At 32.0% G+C, this 20020-nt stretch overlaps 1 protein-coding gene across 1 annotated transcript in view; it reads left to right on the top strand.

Annotated features, from left to right (window-relative positions):
• Positions 1–20020, top strand: part of LOC144843031 (rho guanine nucleotide exchange factor 17-like) — a 73666-nt gene that overhangs the window by 21084 nt on the left and 32562 nt on the right. The window contains exons 4-14 of the mRNA XM_078699678.1: positions 2832–2945; positions 3243–3335; positions 10693–10920; positions 11263–11366; positions 11879–12080; positions 12874–12995; positions 15773–15864; positions 16770–17046; positions 17381–17661; positions 17978–18074; positions 19626–19783. Coding sequence (XP_078555804.1) covers positions 2832–2945; positions 3243–3335; positions 10693–10920; positions 11263–11366; positions 11879–12080; positions 12874–12995; positions 15773–15864; positions 16770–17046; positions 17381–17661; positions 17978–18074; positions 19626–19783 — 1768 coding nt within the window. The remainder of the gene's footprint in view (positions 1–2831; positions 2946–3242; positions 3336–10692; positions 10921–11262; positions 11367–11878; positions 12081–12873; positions 12996–15772; positions 15865–16769; positions 17047–17380; positions 17662–17977; positions 18075–19625; positions 19784–20020) is intronic.

Here is a 20020-nt window from a genome sequence, read left to right as displayed (position 1 = left end):
ATATTATAAATCCAGGCTATTAATGTTATTGAATTTTGTCGATTACTGACTGCTAGGCCTTTAAAGCCTTTACCACCATTTTTTAAAATATTTATTTTACAAAATTTCTAAAAATTAAATTACTAGAGCACTGAAGTTATATTTTCCTTCAATATCAAAACTTACTTTAATTAGAGAATGAAAGAAAAGTTGTATTTTCCGTATATTTTAAATTAAAAATTAATGTGGGTATCAGTGGCTGGATCTCAATGGAGATACAAATAAAATAAGCAAAAAGCTAAATCAAACGTAAGTAAAATAAAGTATAAAACAGCCAGAAAAATTAGCAGAGTTTTCGGGCAACACTAGCCCTTCATCAGTGCAAGTTATTATTACATAGGATACTTCCTTTTTAGTTATTCAGCAAAAAGAGGAAATGCAGTCTGGTCTGCTTAAAAATTACTTTTACAGCTTTAGCTTTGGAATGGTATGGTGAAAAGACTGTCAATACCTGTATATGCAATGCTAATTTATGGGGCACAGATGCTGGCTAAGGGTGCTTCATGCAGAGCCCAGTAATAGGCTTCTATTTCATTCTGTCTCAAGAAAATACTGTGCTTCTAAAGCTCTGTCTACACGATCAAACTTTATGTGACAACAAAATGTGATGTGCCCATATATAGACATGATGATGTCATACCACTACCATATTTGGACATATCACTACTATATTTATGCACATCACATTTTTTTGTCAAATTAGTTTGATAGTGTAGACAGAGCTTAATATAGGGTAAATTTAGATCGCTACGAAGTATTTCTGATTTTATTCATACTGTAGTATTTTGATAAAAAAAAAAAAACGGTGAAAATCCTCCATCAATTTATAAGCCATTTTATCCATATCAATCCAAACACAAATTAGGGTACTTGAATATGAACAATTTATTTTACTAAAAATTATTATTAGCTATGAACAAGAAGTGGCTACAAAAAAATGTTTATTTGATTTTAATCTATTTTGCTATTTGCTTTTTAATACAAAATGAATGAAAATACTATACTTACAGCCCTCCTATTAATATCAAGATGAAATTAATTAATTTAATACATATATTTAGTTATATAATAAAATCATTTCATATATTATTTTTTTCGAATTTTAGCTATGGGAAAGAAAGGATATATATTACATCTGATTTGTGGGTAATTTGTAGATATTTGTATCAAAGTACCATAGTTATTATTTATGTAAAAGACATCGTCATTTGACTTGTGAGGCCCACCCGAGTATCTGAGTATAATATTAGTAATCATCTGAAATCTGCATAGTCAGCATTTATCACGAGAGAAATTAATTCTGCAGTTCAGTTCCAGTAATCGTTATTAATATTAATATAATGCATGATATAAATTAATAATATTTAGCTTCATCATAAATTAGAATTATCAGCGTTATTAAGACATTTTTACAATGCCGGAAGAAAAAAAAAATTAATAATATACAATTTATTATGAATCTAAATATTATTAATTTATCCCTCCCAGTGTATATACATTAAATACACATATACTGGATATGATAATACATTAATTACCTTGACTTGCAGTGTTTGGATACTATATAAAAAAAATTAGAAAACGATGTTTATTTTATTTGGTAAAATAGTAGTAATATATTGTTTGAAGTTTTGCATGGCTAAATCAATATGTTGATATATGAAAGTTTGCGGTACACCACATATAGTTCTGAAAAGAACTGTTGAGTTTATCGACGTTTCGATCAATATACTTCAATTGTCCTCAGGAGGGAGAATGCGGGAATATAAGGGAAATTGGGTGGGACTGGTCTGAAAGCTAAAACAATGGCATGGTTCACACTTGGCGGAATAGAAAAAAATAGTAGTACTGTAGTTAGTAAATTCAATGTGGTCTGTGTATAATCCCACCCCATAAATTGTTACCCAGTCTAATAACCTGGGACTATTCTCCTGTCAGATATGGTAATAAAATAGCATTGTTTAAATCATTTTGAATGTAATAATAATTATTATTTTTTTAATTACTTGGAGTTATAGATCTTCCAAACAATGTCTTAGGAAATTGCTTATGTATATTTTGTGTGCAACACATTGACATGTATCACATATCTGATTGGCAAATCCCAACTTGGCATTTATGAGATTTTTAATGAGATCATTCCAATAAGGAAATGAATAAGGTGACCTACATTCAGTCACATCTCCATGGTAACGCCTCTCTGATCTACATCAGATTCTCTGGCTGCATAGTTAAGTTGGGGTATGTAGCTGTCTTTATAACGTCAAGGATGTGGCGTAGTGAGTTGCGCTAATAACCTCACTGCCTAGTTCACACGAAAGGCGCAGGCTACGCAAGGTGTACGCCATGGCTTACGCCATACGTGTGAACATGCTTATTGTATGAATACGCCGAGGGATCTTGGCAAAATTGGTCTGTTGCTGCAGTATTGTTAATAGTTACTGCATCTACTGAAAATTATTAGACTCACATGTTGTTTGTTTATACCCAAAATTACAAATACAGAAAATGATAAAATATATAAACTTTTATTTATTTTCTGATATTTATTTAAGACAAATCTTTGAAATATAACCGTATAGGTTATGATATACTTAGATGAAAAGACAAATTTTAGAATCGTTTTTCATTTTTATTGATTGTTGAACGGTATAGTAATATTTAATCTTAATTTATTTTGGAATCAGATTTAACATATTTAAACAAGAGAATTCATCTAAGTTGAAACCGATAACAACAATTTAAATTATATTTAAACTATTAATTTACCTTCTTCTTTTTTTTTTTTTCAGTTTACGAAGCAAAGCTTATTGGATACTTACACTTCGTTTATCAATAACTTTAGTCGAGCAAAAGAACTTATATCAAAAGCGTCGGCCAAACCAGCATTCAACAAGTTTCTTGATGTAAGTAAACTTGGTCAAACCATAGAGGAAAGAAAAAGTGCCTTGCTTTATGTTAAAACATTTGTGAACCAGTTCACCTTCCCAAATAATGAACTGGGTTCTTTAAAGTGCACACAGGTTATAACTGTGTACACTGGACCTACGGTTTATAGTCCTTATCTGAGAAGACTTGTTCCACCAGAACTAGGACGACGGCGCTCCTGCCTTAACCTACACTTTTGCCTTAAGTGTTTAATATTGTTTTGCAATTACTGGTGTTGGTATGTATTATAAATTGTATATGTAACACTTTTTTAGGATCGTATGAGAGAGAATAAAGAAAAACTGAGTGTTGATGACCTTATCATCAAACCTGTTCAACGAATTCCACGCTATGAGCTTATTATTAAGGTAAGTGTATAGATTTTAATAGAACACCATCATAAATAAGGGCCGTAGCCACCAGTACAGTTGGTAAGGTTTTAACCTGACCACTTTTTCACAAAGGTCTTTGACAACCCAGTGGCTTGCACAGAGATTGTTCCATTTTCAAATGGTTGTAGTTTTAAACAGGTAAAATGGATTACTAAATAAATCGGTTGATTCTGATTACGTAACGCTAAGAAATGAGTTCTGGTTCAATCACAAACCATAGTCGTGTATGGATTACAAAGCAAGGGTTTTTGGGACTTAATCACTGAAATGATTTACAACGACAAATCAAGAGATGGTGTAGTTTGTTGTAGGAAAAACAAATTGATGTTGTGATTGCTACAGTAAGGTCTAAATTTATTCTTATTCAATAAATATACTGTTACACCAAGGCAATCTAACAATAGGACACTGAGCCCGCCTTGCTAAGATAGGAACTCATAACAGTCCTTTGATCTTATGTCTGGCTGCGACAAATACCAACAGTACTGTACTATGTACATATTCTCCGCAGCACGCAGTGTCTGTCAGGGGGCGTGGAACTGATAGTGTCGCAGCCACAGATAAACCCTTTGATCTCTGGAGCTCACCATTGGTTATACTTTGCAGTAGTAGCAATTATCAACTATAAATATTCTGCAATTTAAATACGTTGTTTGTGAAACTGTGTATTCTCATTATATTTCTGCTGGTATAATTAGATTTGATAATGAATTCTAGTACTTAAGTATATTAGCATATTGAAGTCTTTGTGTAGCTACTTTAAAATAGAATTAATTGTAACAGTGGCGTAATCAATATATAATGAACGAACTGCTCTTTAAGACAACTGTACCCAAGATAAATGCAGACCAATGAATATGCAGTAATCTGACTGCTAAATCACAACCAAAGGCTATGAGCAATCGGATGTTTCATGGTGTTTAGGAAACCCCCTTGTTGTCTACATTGGTAGATTTTGCCCCAGGTTTTTAATTTGGCTGCAAGATCTATTGTTGGCCTGTTGGTTTTTAGAAATCTGATTGAGGAAGGAAAAATAAATGTCTGCTTCTGCTGAAATGAGGTATACACGTTATACTGCATAAGTTTATGAGGCAGACTGCAATAAACAGTGTGTAGCTATAATTGCATGTATAAATAGCAAACTGACTGCAGTTACTGCAGTAGAATAATGTTGACATTTACTATGGTATATAATTTTAAATTGTATTTTTTATTACCGTATATCCTTGGGTATAATCCCACCCCTACTTTATGTCCGATCATATCATAGTTATAGTCCCAGTATTGACTTTTGGTCTTGATGTAGGTCTCTCTCTAGCCAGTTCAGATGAGTTTTTACAAGAAATGATTACCAATCAATTTTTTCCTGAACCAGGGTTTTCCCGGGTATAGTCCTACCCCCAAAGTTGGCCCAATTTCGTGTTCTAGGGAGGTGGGATTATACCAGAGGATATACGGTATTTATTTGTTATTTAATAGTTCACAGAAAGAAAATAAAATAGTTATCTCAATGGTAACTTGTCTCTTGCATAATATTCACTTTCAAATGATGTCTTGTGCCTAATAGTGCCTCTGGTTATATATTATCTGCATGTTATACTTTAAGTAGCTCATAACATGATTCATCAAACACAGATAAGAGAAGATTTTTTTTAATCAAAAATTTGTCGTTAAGCATATATTATGCACATATGATGTTGATATTCGTTTTCTCGTTTTTTATTTTGTTGTAATTAAACTAATTAAATTTGATGAATAAACACAAAAAGTTGGTTTTAAATTATTAAAAAAATATATAATCATATTGAATTAAAATTATAAAATAAAAATAAAGTATTTTGAATTTTTAAGAGCAAGGAAAGTGCAGATCTTCCTGAAATTTTTTGTTGACAGGGAGGAGAAAAGGGGAAGCATAACAATGGGGGTGGGGGAAAAGTTTTTAAAAATGTTTTAACTGGCAGATAATTCTTTCATTCATTAAAATCAACTAATATAAAAGTATAAGGCTCAAACACAATTGAATGAATGAAAAAAATGTTGTTTATCTTGAGTTATTTGTTTACTCTCTAAACATGTTTCCCTATAAATGCCAAAGTGAACTCCGGTGATACTGATATTAAGGATTGAACATTATACAAATAGTTTAAATACCTCTAAAATTTGTACTGTATTATATAATATTGGGAACATTTTCAGTTATGTTATAGTTGGGGCAGGTGGGGGTGTAGTGGAGGAACACCCCACTGAGCCAAAGTTGAATTACCCGACCTACTTGCTATACTATCGCAAGCATTTCTTGTTTTTTTTATCCAATTTCTGTAATTGTATCAAAACATACCATATTTTCATGTTACTTGCTTTTGTGTCTTAATTGATTTCACGATGGTGGTGCCAAATTTGTTTTAAGTACTTCACAATTTAGAAGGCACTGAATCATGATTTATTGAGGCGTGTTCGTGTATAATTCAGCACATCAGATGAAATCTTGACTCATAATATAGTAAGAACTTATCCCAAACTGATTGTAGTACAAGGTAGAATAATCTATCACATACATAACAACCCATTGACATACTTCTTCCAAGAAAAATCAATCTCGGTATTGTACAGTAGTTGACGAGTAACTTTCTTTCATTACTGGTCCATATTTATTAGAATAAACATCCCGCTTTGAATAAACGCCTCCCGCGAATAAAGGCCTCCCCCATAGAACATCATTTTCAATAAATGCCCCCTCAAAAAAATTATTTATTTCCTCAAATAAACACCCTGCTACATGTATTATACACATAACACATTTCTATTTATAGTAGAATTCATTGATTGACATGATCTACAATTTACAAAGAATTTTGATACAATTTTTAATGTATTTTATTACTTCTCGATATTAGTTGTGTTTGTATTTTTTCAAATCTAGGCGGTATTTTTTATTTGATTATACATGTTATTACACCCAAAAAAATAAATGCCCCACCCTACCTAAAACCCGCTGAACAATAAATGGCTTGGGCAGTTTATTCGCTTACGGTATATAAATATATTACCATATATATATCTCAACTACAAAAAAAAGGGGAAAAAAGTGCAATTGTTTTCTTTCTCTTTTTTTGTTGGCGAAAGTGAATAACTCGATTAAAACTACAAAATTACTTTTTATTCATCTTTATTTCTTTGGGGAACAATATATTTTTAACATTTTAAATTAAGGATGATTCAAACAGTATATTTTTAGATATTAATGATGTCTATTAATTAACTTGTTTGTCTGAATGTGGTTTCGAAGAAAAAATGCTAATGATAAAGTATACCTGTCATTCACAATAAAACCAACCATTTGAAATAGATAATATGTTAATAATATGGTTGTTTAAGATGTCTACACTATCAAACTAGTTTGGAAAAAAAAGTGTGATATGCCCAAATATAGTAGTGATATACCCAAGTATGGTAGTGATATGACATCATCCTGTCCATATATGGGCACATTACATTTTTTTGTCACATAAGGTGTAGACAGATTTAGTTATATTCAAAACTGTAATGACGGATTGCGTTGGCCCTATTAATAGCCGCTTTTTTATGTCAATGTTCTTCAGGGTGAACCAAATGTGAAACATTTAAAACGTCATAATATTTATATTTTGGAATGTTTTATTTATTGTCTATCAACTAGTGTGAACGTCGAAACTGGATCGAACAACCGTTATTTTGCCGATGTTATTTCTTCTGTGACCTATTTATTATTGTTGTGTCGTTGCAGATGGTGTTGTAGAAAACAACTTCTGTATATTATTGTTACCACTGAAAGGCTACTGTAGGTTTCTCACATTATCACCAGTTTTCATTTTATTCTATGCCAACACAGTCCTTTTTGATAACAGATTTATTCAGAACATTTTTTTATTCAGAACATTTATTTCTCTTCTCTTTTCTATTAACAGTGTTTGTAAAAAAAACCAATTTTAAATAAGAGAGGCGAACCCCAGAAAGTATTCTACCCTACTAGGACCAAGTCAGTTTTTTGTTTCTATAAAAAATGTTCTAAAACATTTACCTTTAAACAGGTAAAGAATGTATAATTTAATATATTAGCAATTAAGATTTTGGATATTGGCCAACAACACAAGTTACCAGCTGTGCTAAAGCAAAGAATACATTTGTAATTTGGAAGTTGCCTCAAGAATTTCTGGGTACAGCTTCTGAAAAACCCATATTTTTCTTGTTTTCTGCGTTCAGAACCCCAATAGAATTAATTCAATTCAAAGATGTATTGTCCCTTGAAACACAAAAAAATGAAGGTCAAAATATTCTAAATTTAAATTCGCCATATCAAAGTAATATTAAAGTTATTCACTTTAAGTCGAAAATTCGAGCCAAAAGCAACAAGTTTACGTAATTAACAGGTAAATTAGTTTGATTACATTTCGTCTGGAAAATCGTCGCGAGCGAAAGTAAACAAAGATTTCAAACCACGAGTACGCATTATGCATATGCTAATTAGGATTGTTTACAACTCGTCACGGTTGAGAAGGTATTTTCACACAGATCGTGAGGAAGTTTTATGATTATGCATACAGAGTAGCCAAACAAGTGCGTTTCATTATGGGATATGTTTTGATCGAAAACTTTGACTGGAAGTCAAAGTTATTTTTTTAACAAAAAAACGTCTGTATTTCAGTTAAATGATTTTTTTTTCGACAAATTTTTGGTGATAGTTAATAACTATTATGATACTTCAAAATGACCCACCTTTTTTCGAAATCTGTTGTTTTTTATTTTTTTGGAATTAGTCAAAGGGACAATACATCTTTCAAATAAACATTTATTTCTTTCATTTTAGAATTAAAATGAATACATTATAAATTCTGATGAGATTTTCTTTTAGAGAAAAAAAATATTTGAATAAATCATAATGTATAAAATGGTGATTAACTTGTAGGGAATATCCACGTAGTTTAATTGTTTTCTCATGGTTTGTATGTATGTACTGTGTAACTCTGGTTGATAACTCAAATCAATCAATATATTTGGCTCATCTTTTAGAAACATGTGCTGTTTTGTAGTTGATAGCGCAATCTGATTTTTCTCTGTATGACTCAACGAGCTCTATACTTATTACGTAAAAACATCGCCTAAGTATTGAATCTTTTCATATCCAATTCTAAAAATGGTTCACAAACAAAGTCGTAAAATGATCGTTAAGAACTGCTCCAAAATTTCTAAAGATAGAATTCTGTTGAGAGAATAGAAACTTTGCGACAATTATGTTTCTTCTCCTAAAATGACACTATTTGTAAATACGTAGCTTCTTAATTGATGTCAATTAAACTTTGAGTCGATCGCTTTATCTTTTTTTAGCCTAATTGTGGTCATCCCAACAACAGAGCTGTCAAAAATATCTGTCAATTATAAAATAACATTTCCTCTTGAATAAAGTTTGATAATTCTGCAAAGGAATTTGCGACGTGCTAGGCCTACCTTGGTTAAAATACACTTCCATTGCTATGTTCTGGTGGTTACTAAATAAGTCAACAATTGTCTTTTTTCAGAGTATCTCTGCAGTAAATTTCTGTCTGTATTCTGTAGAGACCATACATGCTTTTTTATTGATTGTAATTTTGTTAGATGTTTTGCTCTACTCTAAATTGTAAACGTACAATTAATGTTGTCTACTAAGTAATTTTCCGGTGGGACTCACTAGCCTGGTGTTTATACCTCTAGACCACTGAGCTTGCACTGATGGCTGGGGTGGATTCAAGCTCTTTGAGTACTAGCTCCCTGATGCAAAGCCACTATACAATTTACATTTAGAAGATGTGATATAAAAGCATATTATATTAATATTACACATATGCATCTTGACATAATGGCAATAACCTGACCTTGGATGGATACAGAAAGTGTTAGATAAATTATTATTAGGAATACGGTAATGGCATTGAACTTGAGAAATACTAGAATTAAGCTCAGTTGGCTATAAATGATGGATTGGATATTCTGTGTGTGTTGAACCATGGATGCTTTTCGATGCTTAAATTACACAAGCAATCACCTTATGAAGACTTTATTACTGGCTTTATTGTGCATGCCTATTGAAGGGGTTTTTGTGGGTGTAAATTCATTAGTTTCTTAATAAAGATTTTGTTGTCAAAGGCCTAAAGGGGGAATATCCTGAGTGACATCCACAATATTAGCATAAAGATCACTGGCATGATTTCATGCTTACCTCGGATGATGATAGTTTAAATTGTTTTCAATCGTTTTATCCATTTTAAAATCCTCCTTCCCATATTGCTAAGTAACCCCTCCACCAGCCTAGTGTTGTCTTGCCCATCCCCTTTTTCCTAAAACCACATATGTAGGATATAGGCCTACAATAGAACCCTGTTTGGGATATCCCTATTTTAGAGGACACCCCTATTCAGGAAACACATTCCCGTAAAACAAACAAGGGGAAATTGATGTTTCAATGAATATAACCCCTATTTAGGCGACATCCCAACCTCTAAGCCTATTCATCCAAGATAAAGTTTATATTGTAGACAGAGCTTGCAGAACGTGACAAATATTAATTGATTTATTTATAATGTGTAGTCTTATTGCATAGCAATTGATATTATATCACACTTGGCCACAGGATAAAATAAACCAAAGATTCTTTACATGAGAGACATGATAATATGACATATTAGGGTTAATTATATACCACAATTACAAAAAAAGGTTAAGTCAAAAAATAAAACGACAGATATTGATATCCTTTGGAATTTGGTTGCTGGCATGGCACACAAGTGTGGTTTATATTTAATTCAGTATTTTACTAGTAACAGTAAAGCAGTGATGGCAAGTAGCCACAATAAATAAAGTGGTGCGGTTTACGCAAGAAAAGGAAACAGTATCTGTTCAAGTCAATGAGTTGTCAAAGGCCTCTGTGAAAAAGTGGTCAGGTTGAAACCAATTACCAACCATACTGGTGGCTACAGCCCTGTAAAGTTATCTAGAGTACATATACAGTAATCCAATAGATAGAAGTTTTGTCAGAAAAGGAATACTCCATACCCATATGTATTTCATTTTTAGACAACATAATATTTGTAATTTTCATAGTGAGAGATGTTAATCTATCCTATCTCCATTCTTAAATGTCTGTCTACACTATCAAACTAGTTTGAGAAAAAATGTGGATGTATCCAAATATGGTAGTGATATGCCCAGATGTGGTAGTGATATGACATGTCCATATATGGGCACATCACATTTTTGTTGTCAGGCTAGTTCACATAAAGTTTGATAGTGTAGACAGAGCTTTAAACTATCTTGTCTTTTGCAGGATTTCTTAGACAATACACCAGAAGATCATCCAGATCACGAGAACCTTGAAGTGGCATTGAGTAAGATTCGAACTCTGGCACGTGCTATCGATGATAAGAAGAATGAAGCTGATCAAGCCATGTTGGATATTGCCATGCTTCGAGAGCTGGAGAATTTAATCGATGGCAACATTGAGCTTGCCGCGCCAAACCGGAGGTTCATCCGCCAGTATCCGTTTAGTGAACTGGTAAGGAAGAAGAGTAATATTTAAATCGTATACTGTATAGCACATACTATAAGCAGGCTGCACTGTACATACAGTAAAATTGAAGTAAATAAAAAAGCTTGTTAGAAAGTCTTCAGCTCTGTCTACAATCAAACGGATGTGCCCATATATGGACATGATAATTTCATATCACTACCATATTTGGGCATATCACTACCATATTTGGGCACATCAAACTTGTTGTCAAACTAATTTGATAGTGTAGACAGAGCTTAAGTAGCACACTTTCAGATTTAATTGGCAAGGAATTACACAGCGTTGTGCACAATAGTAATTTTTGTTAACTCTATTTATCTTCAACAGAAAGTAGCAAAAAAAGATCGATGCCTCTTCCTGTTTTCTGATTTATTAGTTTGTGCCTCAGTAAAGCGGCGATCTGGTCCTGGAAGGAGGCAGTCTTTTAGTGTGTAAGTACAATATCAGCATTTATGTCAACCCACAGTGTGCAGTCCACTTTGATCCACTCTTTACCTCATCCCACTTAATAATATGTAGTGGAGTTTGGTAGATAGCGGAGCTGTATCATTGGTAGTTATTAGGTTCTTATCTTCCAATCCCAAGGGTCAGGGTTCAATCCTGACTTTGGTTTCACTCACAGCTATTTCTACTTCACTCCTTAATGCTTAGTACCCATTAGAGGATATAAGTGCAAAGTAACAGATTTGACCAATCACAAGTGACAGATTATTCAAACTGTCGCTTGTTATTGGTCAACTTGCTTGCGATGCATCTACGTCCTTGAGTTGTGTCTTTAGTGTGAACCATGCTTTAGCCTCTTATGAAACCAGGTAAGCCATGATATAGTTTATAATGTAATTAGTGAGTTACTTACTGTTGGATGTGTATAAAATTTACAAAACGTTGAATACAATATTACCATATTTATACTGATAAAAAAATGCTCTTTACATAATTTTAGATTAAGTCAAGCCTCATTACCAATTGACGCCAGTAAGTATAAACTCAACTGGAAGTACCAACTTGAAGATATGGAGATTGTGAAGCCAGCTCATACACCGAAACGGATTGCCTACGACCAGACGATCAGCAAGCTGGAAGAAGATCTCACCAGATTAAACCAGATTAGTGGTCTCGCAGACTCTTTGGCTTGCTCTCATCAGGTTTGTTTGGTTTAGAAAATATTATCAGTATTAGTATTTATCTTTATTTATCCCTCATGAGGCAATTAACAAGACAGGGAAATGGATGGATTACATCAGCTTACAATAAAAAGTACAAATTTCAACATAAAATACAGAATTCTTAAGAATTATAAAATTATTATTTTTCATCATTATTATTGGCTATAATCTCCTAATCAGTTCTTAAAATTATTATTAATTATAGAGGAAAGACAAAAATTGCCAATGACCCCAGTCGCAAAAGGATGTGTTTCTACAACTCCAGACAAAACAAATTCCTAAATAATATTATATAATATTGCAATATAAAAGTATAAGTAAATGACGTATGTATAGAGTGTAAAGATGTATATGTGTTTATATAAAAATAAATGTATATAAATTAAATATACAATTTTATAAAAATAAAAAAATCAAGGAACCACCCCTAAATATTTAGGTCTATTCTCTGCTAGGTACTGAAAAATCCAAATTATAGACGAAATAAAATATAGTAATCTTATTGCTATATAAGATATAAGGTATATCAACTGGAACTACTTTATTGTTAGACACGTCCAGTTAATTTACCTTTATCTTATGCACCTACATTACATAAACTGAATATTATATAATAATAATAATGAGTGTTCCAATACACATTAAGAAATTGAACACCTTTGTTTTGTAATGTCACCTGATTATTAATTTGGTCATATACATTCTAAAATGTCAAAAATGACACTTGGGTATTACATAAAATAATTGTTTCTTCTGTTACGATTTTCTCAAGGCTTTGAATGATGTAATCAAAGAATTAATGGATGCCATACATCGTAAAATATCTGATCGTCAAACACTTCGTGTCGTGCCACCAGCGCTGATGAACAAGGTCGAATTATTAGCGACAACTCCGTAAGTTCATGACATTTCGCAATACATTATATAATTAAAAATGTATTATGTTGTGTTTGTGCAAATAATACTTTTTGCTTTTAATACGTAATAACACTATGCCTTATTTGGAGTTTCATTTGAGGCTAATGTAATAAGAAAGCATAAGAAAAATTCTGGGACAGTTGTTTTCTTTTTTAGGGCACCACTAGTTGTGAAAGCTGTTTCCTTGTTTTGTGGTTGTCCCTGTTTCATTTCTTAGTTTTACAATGTTACAATTTTACTTTATTGTGTCGTGCTAGAAATGAAATAAAATAAATATCAATATCAGATATCAGACCTGATTTGAACCCAGGACTTTGAGATTTGTAGGCAAGCAAACTAAAGTACCACTACACACTCTATATTGGCTATATAAAGATCTTTTTCTTAATAAGTCACATCATGCATGCTTGGTTAACCATATACACGTCTTGAATATCTTAAATGAACAACGCAATGAAGTAGCAAAAGTAATATGATATATCAGTTAATGAACTGGCTTTAGTAATTTGCATTTTAGAAGGAAATCTATTATAATTAAAACCTATCTCTAATTAAAGACCTCATAAAGAACCCTTGCCATTAAAAATCCCTGAAATTAAGAACCTGAATTTTAACTATAGACTCGCTACTGTATATGCCAGGCCGTAGCCACCAGTAAGATTGGGTTTCAACCTGACCACTTTTTCCCAGTGGTCTTTGACAACCATCGTGGCCTACACAGAGATTGTTCACTTTTCTTGCGACCACCGCATCACTTCGTTTAAGTACTACAGTACTACTGCGATCTTACATGATCGTTGTATGTGAAAATCTAAGTCTTTTACCAGGAAAATGTTCATGTTTTGATATTAAAAATGTATTAGTTTTATTTAACTGTACGGTTTATATGGTTATTATTATTTTTTGAGGTTATTATTAATAGAGGGTGGCCATGTTAAGTCTATACCTTGTTTGCATCACCGTCGTCTAGTTCACTCTTTAGTACTTTTCTAGTATCTCTATGGAACTAAATGATGTATTGGAGATTAGATCTACTGTGAATGTGTTTGTATTACAATGCTTCATATTATTTGAGGTTATTATTAATAGAGGGCAGCCATGTTAAGTTCATGCCTAGTTTGCATCACCATCGTCTAGTTACTTTCTGGTACTTTTCTAGTATATCTATAGAACTAAATGATGTATTGAAGATTAAGAGCTACTATGCTTGTGTTTGTATATATTACAATGCTTTATATTATTTGAGGTTAGTATTAATAGAGGGCGGCCATGTTAAGTCCATACCTTGTTTTCAGTCATCTAGTTGACCCTCTGGTACTTTTCTAGTATATCTATGGAACTAAATGATGTATTGAAGATTAAGAGCTACTATGCTTGTGTTTGTATATATTACAATGCTTTATATTATTTGAGGTTATTATTAATAGAGGGCGGCCATGTTAAGTTCATGCCTAGTTTGCATCACCATCGTCTAGTTGACTCTCTGGTACTTTTCTAGTATATCTATGGAACTAAATGATGTATTGAAGATTAAGAGCTACTATACATGTGTTTGTATATTTTACAATGCTTTATATTATTTGAGGTTATTATTAATAGAGGGCGGCCATGTTAAGTTCATGCCTAGTTTGCATCACCATCGTCTAGTTGACTCTGGTACTTTTCTAGTATATCTATAGAACTAAATGATGTATTGAAGATTAAGAGCTACTATACATGTGTTTGTATATATTACAATGCATAGTTAATTACAAAGGTCAATTTCTATTAGGCTAGTCATGCATTTCTTTTCTTAATGTCTATTTGAAATGAGATGCCTTAAGAAGTAATGTGTTAGTTATACAAAAACTACAATCAATATAATTAATATGAATGAATTTATATTGATGTATTTTGTACTTAAATGTCAACTTTTGAAATAGGAGAATTGAAGTTAATTAGTTACTTAATAACATTTTTTGCTTCTAAGAATTTAATCATACTACAAATCCACTGATGTGGGTGTTTATCGAACATTAAACATTTTCTCATTTTACTTGAAAGACTTCTTCATATTAGGACAAAAATATAATGAATGACGATTAATATACATAAATGATGTTATTGTTCTTATTTTTCATGACGTCATTTGATTGGATTTGTGAAAAATTCTTTTCATATTGAAGACAGTATAAATGGTTATTCCATAATTTTATGTTGAAAACTTTTCTAAATTCTTGTATTTTCTGTATGAAAAATGTATATGGATATTTTCATTGAAGACAGTATAAATGGTTATTCCATAATTTTATGTTGAAAATTGTTCTAAATTGTTTTGTTTTCTGTATGAAAAATGTATATGAATATTTATGGTTATTAGTTATTAGAGATCTTTTCGATTTGCGAAAAAAAAAAACCTAGGTCAGGTCAATCGATGTGTCATCAGTCATAGCCTGGACCTAATAACCATCAAACCTGTGTTGAGGTGGCAAGGACACACGTCCCAATATTTCTGCATGCGCACAATGAATTAACATGACATAGTTTGTTCATTGATAGTCGTAGATCGAAAGCTCACTAATATCCTAGTATGAACCAGCTTTAATCTACTTACAATGTAAAAAAAACACACACACAAAAATGATTGATTTTAGATATGAACTGTCAACCTTGTGGTCAAAGGACTGGCACTACCAGCTGCACCATCTACTATTTTTTATGATAATTAATTACTGTGTATATATTAACATTTTATCTGTTTTGTGTGCATATAGGGAAGGTACAGAAACGATGACTCTGGTATTTAACAATGCAGATTTGAAATCAAATTTCGAAAGCAAGTTTACGGAAGCGAAGTTAAAACTTAGTGAGTATTTATTCCCTTAAATTGCTTTTAAATTTGCATTGTAATTGGAGGTAATAGTACCTTGGAATTAAACACTATTGTTCACGTACTTAAACCAAATCAACAAGTCAATTTAATCATTGATTGACAAAGCGGAGATTTAAGAATTAAACGATACGCTTTAGGATTATTCAATAATGAAGTTTTAATGCTTGTAGAAACAAGTTAAAAGCTAAGTATATAGAGAGCTTTTTTAGTAAATGTAAAAACATTCAATGAGTATAAATTACTCGTTATTCATTTATACTCGAGTCATTTAATGTTTTTATGCCTTTGAAACATTTTATATTTAAACATTTTTTTTAAAAATTATTTCGGCAATAGACATGATAAACTTTACAAAACATAAGCAATATAAAATATAAAGTAGAAGACAAAGAGAGAGAGACAAAAAAAGGGTGTGTCTCTCCAACAAATTTACTAAAACCTCTCTATATACTGAGCTTTTAAACTGTCAATGAATAAAAAATAATTATTATAAAAACCATTATTGTAAAATTTTGACTCCATTGGAAATAAGCTGTTTTCAGCTTTATGGATAAATCTTAAGTATGTTTTGTTAGTACCAAATGAAAAAACATATTAAACAAACAAAATCTTTTTTTTTGTAATAATTTCAGTCCAAATAGCATTCAAATTTATATAATATTAAACAAAATAATAAATTTTATAATGATAATGCGCCAGTGTGCCCTCTTGGCTAGCAATGTTTGTTCGTTGTTGCTATGATTCCCATATAGATATTATTGAAAGTCATTAAAATACATGATTTGCATTACATTGGTCTATGTGTAATCTGTAGAGTTGTGGAATATAAACCTCAACCTTATTGGCGCTAATGTAACATTTGTTTTTTTTTCCTCCAGGTTCCTATTCCAAAGATTATTTCCCTCCAGTTTTTCTTTACCCAATCCCAATCTCAAAGACACGTAGCGGCATGCAGTTTACGTGTGCGGCACCCAGCTTGGGCACCATGAGTAACAGTTTACGAGACGTGTGGGTGTGTAACAGCGATGGTTACGTCGGTCAGGTGTGTCTGTTGAGCATGACGCCAGATCCAAATGTCGTGTCGTGCATATCCGTATGCTCCACCAGGATCTTATGCGTCATGTCTGTGCCAGCTGGACCCGATCATTCCAATAGGTAAACAAGAATGTTACTTACACTGGGCTTGCAGAATCAGTTGTCTTTGGTTCTGGGGCAAGCAAAAATTGACGTCGGGCAACTAAAAATTAAAAGGGTTGGTCCCGATGGGCAACCAAGTAAAATAAAGTTGAAGTAGTCCAGTCTTGATCAGATGTTTGATCATTTTGTGTGCCATATGTTTCGGCAACCAATAAATTCCATCAGAGCAACATAAAAAATATTGATTCTGTGAGATTTTGAACCTATAACTTTCAAACACATATTAACAATGGGAGGCTTTTATAGTATAAGTATAAATGGTTTTTTTAAAATGTTTAATATTATATCGTAGGTCATCAATGAAAAGAAGACCACGCCCTCGTCCTGTGGAGAATTCACCTCCGAACAATTCATCACCCGTGTCCCCAACCCCGAAAGTTGTCCACCAGAATGCTAACAAATCAAGTTTTGTTATGAATTCAACTCCTGCAATGAACCTTAGCAACAAGGCAGCTGATATCATGGCGTTTGACTCGGACGACAGTGAGCTGGATGAGGATATCATGTCACCTGTGATTGGTCAACAAGGTCCACTGTTTGTCGAGGAATCTGCAATGGATGAAGCCAGTTCCGGTATTTTCTTATTTTGCTTTCTTGAATTGTTAAAGAATTTTAAATCATGTTATAGTTACCCAGTAAAGAATGAAGCTATAGCTGTTCCCAACATGCATGATACCAAAATATATGTTTTTTTATATACTTTTTTTATTTTACTTTATATGTATGTATGTCTTTTATACAAAAGAAAATTTGTTTTTAACTTTTCTGTATATATCTTTAAAATTATGTATGCTTCTATTTTTCTGTATAGTTATAACTAAATAATATAATAGTAATAATAAAAAGATATTGTTGGTGTTTAGTAATCCTAATCTCTTCTTTGTGATAGATGACGATGTTGAACGGCTTCGTTCTGGCAACAGACAATTCAAAGATTGTCTTGAGGCAGCGCAGCCTACCATGTGGCTGGGTACAGAGGACGGATGGTAAGTCTACTCGCATTCAGATTACATGGTCACGGTTCAGCAAGCAAATCACATGCTGCTGCCTTTTGAAACATTTTTTTTTTTCAATTGTCAAAAATTTCTTTTTTATTAAAGTTGCAAATTTACACTATAAATAAGAACTAGGCATATCTACACTTTTCACAATTAAAGATATTTTGTCCCCCTGAAAAAAAAAATTGTTAAATATTTTTTTTATAGTATGCCATTTTAATAGTTTTTCACTTTGACCAAAAATTAGATCGAAAAAAAAAAATTATTTGCCTGACAAAACTATAATTTTAAAATAGTCAAGTTGACAGGAAGTCAATCAGGTTTTGGTTGAATTTAACCGTTTATTTTGTGAAGTGAATTTTTTTTTTTTGTATTAATCTTCATTTTTTATGTTTATGGGGACAGCATCTTGGTATAATAATTATTTAATCTTATAGTACTTTAAAATCTTGCAATAGCATTTGGAATTTGATTTGGGATTGATAAGCATGCATATAAAGCACCAAACTACCACTAATACCGTAATACAATAACAAAGCTTTATAATAATATTCAGGTTGTGCTGATAACATTAAGAAATTGTTTTAATACGTATTTCAATAAATAATACAGACATTACATTTCAACACATATCCAGACAGATTACGTTTACTTTGAGATTGATAATCTAATAGGTAGCTTGCTGTAATAATCCCCAGCGTTAATGCTTAGATCAGTAACTGATGCCAACGGGTATCGTGAATAGGTCAATCTGTCGTATTACACGCTGTCGTTCGTTCGTTCGTTGCAAACAGTCTATCAATGTAGCTTAATAGAAAATAAACATTGAAGTTTGAAACAGTCGTTGACGTGAACCTGCATACATAAATCTTATGTATCTTAATTGCTATCAGATTGAAAATAACAGCTACAGAATTAATTGCTTTACAGTTTATTGTTACAAACATATTGAAATAAATTACACATACTGAGGTAATTTACACACACTGAATTAAATTACACATAATCATGTTTAGTTTTATCATATAAGCATATTACTTCGTTTTTGTTTAGTTAGATACTATGGCTGTGTTTTCGCAGCCATATCAAAATCAGTTAATTTTTTAATCATCAGATAATTAATACAAAAATAAAGTGAGCATAATCAGACATTACCAAACAACCAAGGACCCAATCACTACACAATGATTTATCCTTCAGATAAAAGGTTAGAATTGATCCGATTTGAATGAGATAATTATCGGTTAATTTTTCTGAAGTGGAATCAGATAGACCCTGATTCCACAGGTTAATTTAATAATAAAAAGAAGAAACATTCTATTTTAATTTATCTCTTTTTTCTACAGAAGTGAATAACTTTATTCAAACTGCAAAATGGCCTATTCAAATCTGATTTTATTAATCTTTATTTTTTTTAATTAATTATCGGTTAATTTTTCTGAAGTGGAATCAGTTAGACCCTGTTTCCACAGGTTAATTTAATAATAAAAATAAGAAACATTCCATTTTTATTTATCTTTTGTGGTTTTTTTTTTTCAGTATTCATGTTTACCAATGTGGAGACAACATCAGTACAAAACGAAAAAGTAGGGCTAAGATTCGGCACCCTGCTTCGGTTCATTGCATCCTGTACATCGACAACAAAGTCTTCATCTCATTGGCTAATGGTGACCTCACTGTTTACAAACGGGAACAAGGTACGTCTTTCTTGTGGGTAATATAGAGGAGATTACTATTTTTCAATAATGCCTGGTACACTATTTTCTGTAAAGCTCTGTCTACACTATCTAACTTAATGTGACAAAAAATGTGATATGCCCATATATGGACATGATGATGTCGTATCACTACTATGTTTGGGCATATCACTACCATATTTGCGCACTTTACACTTTTTCTGTAAGCCTGTTCGAATGCTCTTTTTGCTGGAGTGC

The sequence above is a fragment of the Antedon bifida genome, chromosome 5, assembly GCF_963402885.1.
Source record: "Antedon bifida chromosome 5, ecAntBifi1.1, whole genome shotgun sequence".
In the NCBI taxonomy this organism is placed as follows: Eukaryota; Metazoa; Echinodermata; class Crinoidea; order Comatulida; family Antedonidae; genus Antedon; species Antedon bifida.
Note: the sequence above shows the minus strand (reverse complement) of the source record. Positions and strands in the feature narration are given on the sequence as shown.